The sequence below is a fragment of the Anopheles darlingi genome, chromosome X (genome assembly GCF_943734745.1).
Source record: "Anopheles darlingi chromosome X, idAnoDarlMG_H_01, whole genome shotgun sequence".
Lineage (NCBI taxonomy): Eukaryota > Metazoa > Arthropoda > Insecta > Diptera > Culicidae > Anopheles > Anopheles darlingi.
Window position 1 is genome coordinate 3,763,069 of NC_064873.1, and position 13,042 is coordinate 3,776,110.

At 45.6% G+C, this 13,042-nt stretch overlaps 1 protein-coding gene across 2 annotated transcripts; it reads left to right on the forward strand.

The window, feature by feature from the left end:
* The first annotated feature begins 5,944 nt into the window (after positions 1 to 5,944).
* Positions 5,945 to 12,876, forward strand: LOC125955782 (cytosolic purine 5'-nucleotidase). Of its 2 annotated transcripts, XM_049686956.1 has the most exons (6): positions 5,945 to 6,394; positions 6,470 to 6,626; positions 10,305 to 10,592; positions 10,667 to 10,940; positions 11,003 to 12,019; positions 12,100 to 12,876. In XM_049686956.1, exons 2-6 carry the CDS (start codon positions 6,520 to 6,522, stop codon positions 12,295 to 12,297), a joined length of 1,884 nt encoding a protein of 627 aa, XP_049542913.1. In that variant the 5' UTR covers positions 5,945 to 6,394; positions 6,470 to 6,519; the 3' UTR covers positions 12,298 to 12,876. The 2 variants fall into 2 exon arrangements, with proteins under 2 accessions (XP_049542913.1, XP_049542903.1); XM_049686946.1 differs by lacking the exons at positions 5,945 to 6,394; positions 6,470 to 6,626 and adding an exon at positions 7,533 to 8,361.
* The last annotated feature ends 166 nt before the right edge of the window (positions 12,877 to 13,042 follow it).

Consider the following 13,042-nt stretch of genomic DNA (forward strand, 5'->3'; position numbering starts at 1 on the left):
TAGCTTTTATGTTTCAATCATGTAAAACTGTTTTTTTGTTAGACAAATTCGTTAAAAGCAACACATTTTCAACCTCAAACCGCTACCATAAACGGGAAAATTGGCTCGACGGGGACACCTGGATAAACATATGATCTAACAATAGAGTAGGATGCCTTGGATGAAGTTTTTAATAAATCTTCCCAAAACTTTTCCAAAAAGTATTTAGTTTAAAATGCACATTCTCTTCCGAAAATAAATTTGACTGATTTCTTCGCAAAAAATTGCCAAAAAATAATCTCTTTTTTCTTTTGGCCCAAATAACCTTAACCCTCGCCTAAAAGCACAACCCTCTGCGATTGCGATGTACGAGTCCTTGTAATATGTAAAGGAAAAAATAAAAATAAAAGTGTTTGTTTTTTTTTCCTAATGCAAAGTAAAGTGTTTCAGACTAAATGCTGTAGGAAGATTAGACAATCAGATGAAAATGTTTATTATCACTACACGATTCCAAGTTCAACGCGATTATACATATCGATAAACTTTGGCGCTGCTTTTAGCGCTTCATCAGATTGGTGCACCTTAAGTTTATCTGTTTCATCTGTCAGGGCTGTGTTGTGCGTTGTAAACGTAGTAGTAGATCGAACGAACAAACGATTTTGTTTCGTTTGCTCTCCTTCTGCTTCTTTCTTCACCTGATCGGGTTTTCGGACAAGATCGCTACCCGATGGCCACCTCCTCCGAGTGCTTTTACATTCGATTTTTGTATTGGGTAGTAGGCTGTCCTGGCCCGGAGCACAGTTCACAGCCCGCCATGACCGCGGTCATACAGTAGCTTCATATCCAGCAGGATATGGCAGTGCAGCTGGAGTTGAAGTTGGAGGGAAGTCTATAAATATAGTTTGTTTTGATGGAGCTTGGAGTGGCCACCTTGCAGACTAGGGGGGTGGCGTCGGGTGGGAATCTCTAATCAACAGGACCATTCAGCATATCGGCAAACGGACCGTGAGCCGCCCGCTGCAGTAACAGTAAGTAACGGCTCTCTCTCTCTCTCTCCCTCCCTCCCACCTTCGCCTCTTACTCCGACTGGTAGCATATTAATGTTCCGGGCAGGGATTGGGCTGATGAAGAAGAAGCCGGGGGGGAGGGGGGGGGTGGGAGCAGGGGGTTGGAGTTTTGGGTCAAAAGGGGTTGTCAGTCTCCTTCCTTTACCTAAGGGGTAAAGCCGGACAAAAGCCCCGTAGCGGATGAGTACAATCGAATTAATGAATAATTAAATTCCCGTTTCTGTCTGTGCGTGTGCGTGTGCGCGCGTGTGTGTGTGACACTTCTGCTGTCAAAACACACTCGTCTCGTCTCCTCTTCCTCCTCGTTCGCACCGGGATTAGCTCCTGGGAGTGTCCTGATCTTTGCACTCCCCCCCTCCCCCTCGGTTTGCGTTGCCATTCATCCTATCCTATCCTTTCGAACGACTACGGGTGGGCGACTCTCTCTCTCTCTCTCTCTCTCTCTCTTAAAGGGGTGGAAGGGCACTACAGGAGCAAGGTTAACATTTGCACCTCGGCCGCACTCGACCCCGAGAGTGGCCTCGGTATGCAGGACAAGGTGGAGGCCAAGGGTGGACCTCTCATCGCACTCCCTTCCTTCCCCATTACACACACACACACTCGCCCCGTTGATCGAATCAAAGACAAAAGCCAAACGTGTATGTGTGTCCCCTGGTGAATCGTGGCTGGAAGAAGCTGTGTAAAGGGGGATCGATACGATGAACCTTCCTCCCCCGCCTCCCCAGCCCCTCCACCGAAACCCCTAGGATGGGCCTGCCCGAAAGGTGGAAATGATTTTAATGCATATTTATGAAAAGCAGATGAAAGTAACCCCTTTTAGTTCGTCCGTCCCGTCCCGTCGACCGCTGGTGAGAACGGATTGGAGTATCTTCCTCCCTCCCACCCCTTTTCAAACCTGTGAACTGTGAGAGGAAGCATCCTGCATCCAGTCTGCAAAGGATATGCATCCGTAATGGCTTCCAGCCCACTGCATTGTAGCCGATCCGGGGCATCGTATCGAAGCGTATTGGGTTACGAAGATGGGCGTGAGGGGGAAGGGGGTAGGTAGTGCAACCCTTTCTACTCGCTACCGTTGCGGACAGGTGCGGCTGGTGCGTGTGTGTGTGTGTTTTTTCTCCTGCGGTATGCGTTAACACACGCGCACACCGTTGGTTCCGTGAATCGTGAATGCACTGCGAAGGATGCTACGCGTAGCTACGCATGAACTCGATTCACTAGTTCCACCCAGCCACGTGATGCATAGCCACCCCCCACCCCTACACGTGGGATCAACGACGACGACTTCATTTAGGGTCGGGGAAGGTCGATGTTGTTTGAACAAAACCGAACCGAAAAGTGCAAAAGAAAATGATAAGAAACACAGCAAGGCGGTGGTGAGGGCGAGATGCAGGGGAAGGGGGAAATATGAAGAAGGTTGAGCTGGTGAAAATGATTCTCGGTCTGTTCGGTGTATGAGTTAACCATACTAAAAATCGAACATTACCCATGTTCGGCAGGAGACTTTGAATTAAAATAGAGCAAAAGGAACTGCGAAAGGGAAGAGAAAGCGTCCAGCTGGGGAGGGGGAAATGGGTGAATCAGAGGCCGTTGATATGAGGCCGTTTCACGTGCTGGTGATGGAGGTTAGCTGGCCGGAACGATGGCCGGAAACGAACGGATTTAACCGACATCCGAGAAAAGAGAAGAATCCCATCCATTCTACCTTGTTGTTGTTGTTGTTTACCCTCTCTTCCCACCCTCCTGTGGGGGGAGGGGGTGCAAAAGGACGAAAGGTTTTTGGTAATTTTAACAGCTAACGGCGAGGAGGAGGAGGAGAGGGCCTCGAATAGGAGGCAGACCGGTAGCGGTGTAGACCCAATTCCTCAGTTTCGGCAAGAGGCGGCAAGAGGCGGGAATCATCCTTTAAAAGGATCCTGCAGAAGGAGGAGGAGGAGGAGGAGGAGGAGGAGGAGGAGGAGGAGGAGGAGGAGGAGGAGGAGGAGGAGGAGGAGGAGGAGGAGGAGGAGAAGCCCGGGGTTTGAGTCGAGGGGTCGGTCTGGTCTGCTTTGCTGCCATCACAAACAAATATGTTCATTTGTTCCGAGGCGAAACCAAACCACACAACGCACCTACCACCCGGGGGACGGGAAGGGGGAGGGGGGTGCTACTCGACTGAGAATATGTTTTCGCCATGGGGGTGGAGGTTCCAGGCAGGCCAACAGCCGTTAGCGCGTGACCGGTATCGTCACGTGTATTATGGCTGCCTTGGCACACTTCCCGTCTACAAGAAGGTGGCTTGTTTTCCCGGGTCTGATTTTCCCGAGATTTCACCCGCTCCTCCAGCCTCTTTGTCTCTCTCTCTTTTACCCTCTCTCCTTCTACGTCCCTACTGGATGGTTACTGTTTACTGCTGTCTATTTTAACAAAATCCCCTTCCGCCAGAGCCGCTGCGCAATAACCAAATGGCAATCGAATCCGCCAAGGTCATCCCTTGCAATCTTCCTGGGATCTGGGAGCAGCTTCTCCCTCCCCCTCCCCACGCGTAACCTCTCTTACCCCCCTCTGCATATGCTGTGTAACTGTCACACGTCATAAACCTTCATTCGTGATCGCTGCAACAGTTGTTTGGTCTGAAAATCAAACAGGACTGCCGGCGAAAAAAAAACAGCCACCAGCGCGTGTGAACTCCCTGTGCCCGGTACTCTACCTCCTTCTCCCCTTCCCCGCTCGATCAAATCAAAACCAAATCCGTCTCACCCCCCCATTCGCTTCCATTAGGTGAAAAATCCGCGTAAAAGCAAAATGATTGGATTAACAAGCGACTTACCATATCGGTGACGCGGTAATTCCCAAGCAAAACAGACAACAGACGCGATGTGTGCGAGCGGGGGGAAGGAGGGATAAGGGATGAGGATGCGTTAAAAATTGGGCAGCCAACACAAACAAGCCCCCCCTCCGTACGGATAGGAATGAAGGAAGAAAAATGACACCAACCGCAACACCCACCGCCAGCGCTGCCAGAAAAAAAGAGAAACAGAGAGAGAGAAGAAGAGCGAGAGAAAGAGAGGAAGAAGGAAAGGCAGCACACATGCTGCCGATGCTGCTGGCTGCTTGCTGCGAATGATGAGAAACGCGCGACGAGCATGATGACGATGATAATGGCCAATGATGCGCGATATGCAAATTGACGAATGTTTCGATAAGCGGAAGGTAATTTAATTTCGCGGCCCAGTTGAACCACCACTCCCCCCCCCCCCCCCCCCCTAAGCAGGGTGGTGTTGCGTGACATCACGTGACGCGCTGGGGGTTGCTACTGCTGCCTAACTATATCGCGATGATTGCAGCGATTCCACTTTGCGCGTTCGTGTTTTGTTTATTTGATTTGGGGCTCCAGAAAAGAGAGAGGGCGAGTGGATGGGGGCGGTGGCCGGGGTTGTTGTTGTTATGTTGTTATTTTGCGCAACACACACACACACACACACACACACACACACACACACACACGCATGCAAAATCATCCGACACACAATTTGTGAGGTGGCGAAATGATGCACACTTCATTAGCCGTTGCCGTAATCAGGAGGAGGACATGCGTCCCTACGGCATCCTCATACCCACTCTAATTGCTTCGCCTTCCGCACCTCCCCGCCCTTCTTATCCCTAAGGTCTCCACTCCGCTCCACCGTTTTTGATTTCGTTTTTTTTTGTCTGTTTCGCGATCGCTATCCTATCAATATTTTCCGTTTCTGTTTTCTCTTCTCCTTTTTCTTCTTCTTCTTCTTTTTCTTTCTTCTCCTTCTTCTGCTTGTTACCCTCATCGCGACCAATCACTCAGCGCACAGCCATTGCCTTTGCCCGAGAAAAATGTTTATCAATTTGTCTGCGACAAGCCCGCAGCTGATTGTGGAACTTTTTTTTTTGGGACTTTTTTATTGTGGGACGATTGTGATTTACTTTTTTTTACTACAATCTGACTACATGTTTCTTGCTACATGTTTCTATTTTTGTAATTCCTTTCCCACGCATTTCTTATTTCTGTTTTAATATACGTTTTTGTTGTTTGACACGTTCGGGATAACCGAAGTTGATTCTTCGGCATATGGGCCCATTGATTCTTGGATTAGACTATGGCAGACCAATCGTATGGATTTCGGGATATGCAAGGTTCATTTTATCCCATCTCTGTAGTGAGATTCTTTTGGATTTCCATTGGGGAAAATTTTCTCACTGCTCGCAGCGCACTTGCTGTTCTGGAAATTTCAAATTTTGAACCCTTTTGTCCCAGGGCAAGGTGTTTTAAATAGAAAGGTGTGGGGTCAAAGATGCTACGACATGTCACCATTTTTTAAAAAAAATTGACAGTTGGGGGAAGTGTTTAAAGGTCGCTTTTGCAGCTCTTTTCGAGAATTTAACGTTCGTTTCATAGTGACAGGGCCACCTTTCGTGAATTTTAACTTTCGTAATACCACGGAAAAGCGAAAACAGCTTCGAAAAGAGCGTTCCCGAAGTTTTTACGTTTACTTCGGCAACCGAACCTAACTGTCAAATTCTGAAATATTAAACAAAAAAACCCCACGGCACGTTATTTTACAAGAAGCCACCTCTCTATTTAAAACACCTTGTTTAACATCTTATCCACACGTCCAGCTTCTAATCCTAGGCGCTAGTGGTTCTTTCTTTGAATGTGACAGTTTCAGAAAGTGATGAAAGTGAAAACGCGAATCTTATAATTTGCTAGAATTACATAGATTTTTTTCCTACATTTTAGAAGTGTGGACCCACGGTAAGAGAACGAATATTAAGGCTGCCACAAAAAGCATGCGTTACTTGCGGCCATCTGTCGCATCCTATGTGTGGCAGCCTTAAGCATGAGCGTGCGAATGCGAGATTGACATTTGTGTTGTTTGTAACCGGGAGATCGACTATTGTGCCGACAAGTAAAATAGTGCGTTTTGCTAGACGCGTGATTAACCAGAAGAGGCTCAATTCTATGTCCATTGTGTTTTCTTGCTTCCATCAACCTAACACTACGTTCTTTCTACAATAAATGCGTCTTCATCCAACTTGGTTCTAGTTTGCTCCTCGACCCGACGTCACGGCCTACTGTGTGCTCATGTGTACAACTGTGTCGGTGATCTGCGAACATATTTTTAGAATTGACGAGAGAGGAATTTTACTGCCTTCACCAAGCTACAAGAAAGAATGGTCCAAAAAATGATTGTCCTTCATTATTGACCATCAGTTGCAAACTATACAAGTTCCACTTTCCTCTGCTTGAATGCTGGTGGCGTTTACATAGGTTTCTCAGAGATAAATTACACGTTGTGGTTTGCTCTCGCTGGTGTTATCTAGGCTACGCCAAACACAAAGTATGTTATCTAGTAGAGTAGATATTATCTAGTACTCCTAGAATTGTACTGAATTTATTACTTAATTTTTTGCAGGGGCTGTTGTTGAGGGTACTACGTCGTGAACAATTACACCGACGCTCACTATGTTCTCATCAGCAGATCTTCCATTGTCACAAACATTTCCCGGCACGGAACTGACGGCCGGGTGTGAAAGCACCACAAAAAAATATTACCGGAAAGCAGAACACAGGTACGACAAATCATTGACCTTAGCACACAACTTAAATTTCAATAAACTAGTCTTTCATACGGCTATCGGAGGTTATTTGATACTATTGGTTCGGATGTTGATCTATATTGATCTCTTTAAATCAGATTCATGCAAGATACAGTTGTAGTGATTTTCATAAGATATCTTTTATCTTTATTTTCATGCGAGCCAGCGATGCTTAACTAGCCATTCGCGATTTTGTTTTTGAAAGATTTTATACAGAATATTCAACCAATGAACATAAAAAATAATTAACCGTGCAATGTTCGATTGTTATCAATTCCTCTATTAAATAAAGTGAAAGTAATATTATATTTCACTAACTATTCTAGCTAAAAATAAGATTTAACTGATTTAAGTAATTACAGCCACAGTTTCAAGTAAGGTTTATGCATAATTTCAAATGACAAAATTCTTTTAAAAATATTACACCAATATTAGCCCCTCGCCAGCATTGCGTAGTTCCTTTGTTCAACTAAAAGGTACTTTTTATAGGACCTCTCTTGAGTGTATGTAAAATTTGTCTTCAAAGTACGTCTAAGAGACGAAGTATATTTTTGCTGGATTTTTATAACTGCAGGCTCGACATAGACGATTGAACATCAACAGTTCCGCCAAAATGAGAGTGAATGTGCCCAGAAGTGTTTAAAGACTATGTTAAAAGCAGGCTTGGTTTCCTCCCTTTATTATGAGTTGGGGAAACCAATAGTGGGTTATAAAAGCATATACTTTATTTCGACAAATAGTTGTTCCACTGGTAAACGCACATTGCATCATGACTTGTGTTGCGTGAGCAGTCTCGCCGCGACTTGCTTCCAGTGTATTGTGTCCAGTGTGACCTTTAACCTTCTCACCGAGCACAGTAACAATAGCGGGAAAGAGTGACCGAATTTCAATTGGCGATCAGTCTGCTACCTATGCAATCTGAACGAGAGATTCAGAGAGCGAAGAGAGAAAGAGAGAGCAAGAGAGCTGAGACTGTAAATTAGAAATGTTCCTATGATGAGCCGCACACTGTCCACCAGCGCTCTCAGTTAAGTGGCAATTTCATACGCATCGCTCACTGCTCAGTCGTAAATTTCGCCTAGGGCTTGATGCAAGTGTGAGACTCAGTTGTGCAGTGGCCCACTCTTGCCGTTCATTCCCTCGCTCTCATTGACTACAAACATTGCACGTCATCGCACTTCTGGCTTAGCGCAGTTTGTGTGGTGACATTGCTGCGCGGTTGTTACATTCGGTGATCTATCAACGCATACGTTAAAAGCTAGGCAGTGCAAACGCAGAGAACTTAGCTTGTTTCAAGAGGCATGCGATAGCAGGTGCCACAGCAAAAACAACCTTGCATTTGACTGTCGAGTCTTCACAGCTGTATCAGCTGCACGTCTTACCCTATAATCGCTGCTCTAAGGCGTATCTCGCTGATAAAAACAATTCAATTCAACAAATTACGAGTGCTCACGGTATACACGTACTTGAATCTGAAAGCATAGGTAGCCATGCCTGACATATCGCAGGATGCGTTCGAAGCCAGCTTGCCGCATCAACCACCGGCCACGGTCGAAGAATTGCGCGGTCGGGCCAACTCTATCGAAGCGCGAACGCGCGGAGCGTGTCCTACCAACAGCGGAAGCCGCCCCGCGGACCACGAAGGTCGATTACTCGTGCCGACAACCAGCGATCCGATATACGGCTATAAGCGGGAGATCAGCCATAGGTAATATTCGAATAAGCATATGCCGTGCAGCTATCGATTCAGAGGATGACGATAGACTGCAATTACTCATCTAATACATATCAATGACACCAGAGACCCCATAGTAATATCATCGTAGTTTTTGCATTCCCCGACCCCATGATTCTAACCGATCGACTCATGTTAAACAAAGTCAAAGGCAGTAAATAGTAGGTTTGGAGTGGGCTACTGACTTTCTAACGCATCCAACATTCACTTTCTCCATAGCGATGGTATGGCACATAAAACTGTCTGAAGGTCTATGCCGCTGCAGAAGCAGGCGAACAATCGAGTTTAAATTGACCCACAAAATCACATTCCTCTGCTTATACTTCAAATAGACAGTGTTGTAATAATCTCGGTTTATGGGGTGCTCTTAGTTCTGTCCATCTTTGTCTCTGTCAGCAATATTGTCCCAACTTTGTCTCATATACACTCACACTGTACAGAGTATTATTCAGAAGAAAAAAAACATATTCAAAATGTTCAGAATCGTATTCGTGTGAATCGATGAGGCGCCGTAAACAGCAGTGGAGATGCAGCAGTAAGCCATCATTGATCGATTTAATCAATCTTCCCATATGATAATATTACCAACAGTAAAGTCAGTCGAAAGCTCAATCAATCCGAGTGCGGTATCAACGAAGCGTTGTATAGAGATAGCAGCGGATGGACGGAAACACGTCGAACATGCTTATCAACGATTGCTCCCTGAGCCGACAGGAGGTCAGCGCATACATAATCATTTGTGTGCGTATGTGTATGGGACTAGTGATAAGGGTTTGATTTGACGCTACTTACGTTATCACGCAGAGACCAGGCGATAAGCCGCCTATGCCACACGGCATTGGAATTGGTAACAGCACGCTAGCGAACGCGGCTTTATGCTAAGGTAATCGGACCAGCGGATTTGTATCAGTGTCCTTCTTGCAAATCATACGTGTTCAAACTACTTTGTTGAGCACAATTTACCCAGCGATTACATACCATACCAATTGCTGTTAGTAGCAATATTTATGCTTCCGTCAGCGCTAACAAACGAATCCCTGAGGAACCATAGTGCAAATGTCTTAGATCGTGAAGATAAGAGGTGGTGGTGGCAGTTGTTTACAACGATTGGCAAGGCTCATTACGAATAAGGCTGTTCGTTAATCTCATGATGAGATTGAAAACAATATTCCAACCGACAGCTACATGGAAAAATAAAATTGGAGTCGTATAATAATGCAAGATATCTCCAGCATCATAGGAATCCTAGATTGAATCTTGGAATAACGAAGCAAAACCTGAACAGTAATGAAAAATAAGAAAGACTCTACTCTACTTTAGAGTCACTATACATCCAGACGTTTAAGCTTCGATGACAATGATTCGGACCAGAATCGCACCGCTGCTAAGGTTTTCACTTTCTTTTTTAAAGTCTTGACCAACCGCTATTATATTTACAGTCAAATGTCCACTTTAGACCGACGACTGATAAGGTGGTTATTCGAGGAAGGGTTTAACTAAGGACGTACACCAGGGGTCTCAAATTCATATTAGTATGCCGGCCGCGGTGAAAAGTAACAGGCTGTCCGCTGGTCGCATCAAATAAAAAAATGTTCAAAGAATTGAAATATTTGAACAACGAAAATGTTTTCATTCTACTTTAGGAACACTACAATCACTGCTATTAAATCACCAATCACTAAGCCCAAGATACATGTAATACATAGAATATTGTTGTATGTTGCATGTATACCACACAGTTAATCGCCGACCACAACATATACACAGCGAACGTGGCCGCGAGCCGCACAAAATAACTTCATGCAACCAGCGGACCGCGAGTTTGAGACCCCTGATCTACGCGAAGGATTCCTTTTGCACCCTTTAACCAAGCACTATACATAGATATCGTTTTTTTTTACTTATTTCGTCGACAGGATTTTCGTCAACCGGTCGATGCATTTGGAGAATATCAAATTTTATGGCTTCGACATGGACTACACGATTGCGGAGTACAAATCGCCCCAGTACGAGCAACTAGGCTTTGATTTGGTGAAGGAGCGCCTGGTGAGTCTCGGCTATCCTATCGAAATTTTGCAATTCGAGTACGACCCATCGTTCCCGGTCCGCGGCCTCTGGTTCGATTCGCTATACGGTAACCTGCTGAAAGTGGACGCCTACGGCAACATTCTTGTATGTGTGCATGGTTTCGAGTTTCTCAAGCAGTAAGTCCTTACATCACATTAGAAAATATCCAAATGAGGTTCGATTGAATCGTAAACTTTTTTTTTTAATCCAGTCACCAGGTGTACGAGCTGTATCCGAACAAGTTTTTACAGCTAGACGAAAGTCGCGTATACGTGCTTAACACACTCTTCAACCTACCCGAAACGTATCTCTTCGCGTGCTTGGTAGATTTCTTCACGCATTCGCCACAGTACGCTGAACAGGTCGATCGAACCGGTGTTCAATATGGTGAGCTGTTTATGTCGTTCAAGTCGATTTTCCAGGATGTGCGCGGAGCCGTTGACTGGGTGCACATCTACGGTGATCTTAAGAAGAAGACACTTGAGGTAAGCTGCTGGGCCATGGAACACAGTAATTCTAGAAGCAACTAACGAATGATTTCGTCCAGAATTTAGAACAGTATGTTAAGAAGGACGAGCGGCTGCCGATGGTACTGTCACGCATCCGCGAATCAGGCGCCAAGGTTTTCCTCCTGACGAACAGCGATTACAACTTTACCGATCGCATTATGACATTCCTATTCGACATTCCGCACGGTGCAAAGCCGAACGAACCTCACCGTGATTGGAAGACGTACTTCGACACGATCGTAGTAGACGCACGGAAGCCGCTATTCTTCGGTGAGGGTACGATCCTGCGACAGGTCGACACGACTACCGGTGCTCTCAAGGTCGGCACACACATGGGACCGTTGCTAGCGAACCAGGTATATTCAGGTGGTTCGTGCGACGTGTTCACCAAGCTGATCGGCGCGAAAGGCAAGGACGTGCTATACATTGGCGATCATATTTTCGGCGATATCTTGAAGAGCAAGAAAATACGCGGCTGGCGTACTTTTCTGATTGTGCCGGAGCTGGTACAAGAGTTGCATGTGTGGACTGACAAGTGCCAGCTGTTCGCAGAACTACAGCAACTGGATGTACAGCTTGGCGATCTGTACAAGAATCTCGATTCAAGCGCGAAAGAGAAACCGGACATCCGGTCGGTACGCACGGCCATACGAGACGTCACGCACAAGATGGATCTAGCTTACGGTATGATGGGATCCCTGTTCCGCTCTGGCTCGCGACAGACGTTTTTTTCCAGTCAGGTCGTCCGATACGCCGATTTGTACGCCGCCACCATTCTCAACCTGATGTACTATCCGTTCTCGTACATGTTCCGCGCACCGGCAATGCTGCTGCCACATGAGTCGACCGTGGCCCACGAACAGCGATTCACGCTTGATGCGCCCATGATACAACGCACAAGACCCGTTCGTTCATCCAGCGGCGGTGGCGGTGACAGCGGGCCTTCTCGACCATCTTTGACAACGAGCGGTTTTGGTATCGAACCGGTAGTACCTCCATCATCTGTACCTGATGACGATGAGAAAGTGTGCGATGACTCCAAGGAACTTTGCATCGTAAGTCCGCTCGTAACCTGGTTACCGCGGTGTTTGTTAATTGTTTACTCTTTTCTCTGGCTTCGTCTTCTTTCCTCTAGCTGCTACACGATAAAGAAGAACTGCTGTGCGTGTTGGTGCCACACACCCGCCCAGAAACACCACGCTCCGTTACGCACACCCACGACGAAGATTATTCGGATGAGGACAGTGACGATCAAAAAAAGAGTTCAGCCAACCGTAAAGACGAAGAAGTGCAAGGAATAACCGATCAGGATTCACCCCTTAAAACCAATTAACAATCCTATGGCTCCGAGTATATCTATTGCACTGTTTCAAATATCACCAATATACAAGCCACTAGTCGGTAGTTTAGCAACACGACACAGGCTTCATTACTCCTTTATACTTTAACAGGTTAAATCAAAACTTCCACATACATTGACACACATTATACCTTTAGTAATTGCAAGAGTGAGGTTTCGTGGTCTGACTTCCCACAACTTTTGAAATCGATATCATTCTTATGAATCGTTTCTGCGATTTGATTTCTTCACCGACAATAAGCTCCTCTGGATAGAACTAGCCAATGTTTTGCGATATGATTTGTAGACAAATAAAAGCTTGAGCGCCTCGGATTGTTTTATGGATTATAGTAGAGAAATACAGGAAAGTAGATCTTACGACGAGCTTTGAATGGAACAGCCTTAGATCGGACCTATCTCATAAAATCCTATCCTCACCCGAAGGCTTCTACTCACTATTACAAGGCGCTGTAATAGGTTTAAACATAATGTATGGCATGACCTGATAGAAGGGTTTCTTATACAAATATAGCAATAATTCGAGTGATTTACTTGCAACAAATCACCGCTAGCTGTGGTGTTTGTAAAGGAAAATCTATTATCCGAATGCGGCAGATTACAAGAGAAATGAAACAATGCTGAATAATAGCAAATAGCCGCCTATAATATAACAGTTGGTATTATAGTTTGGTTTTCATGGGATAATAGCATCAAAACATGATTAATAAAGAATGCGGCA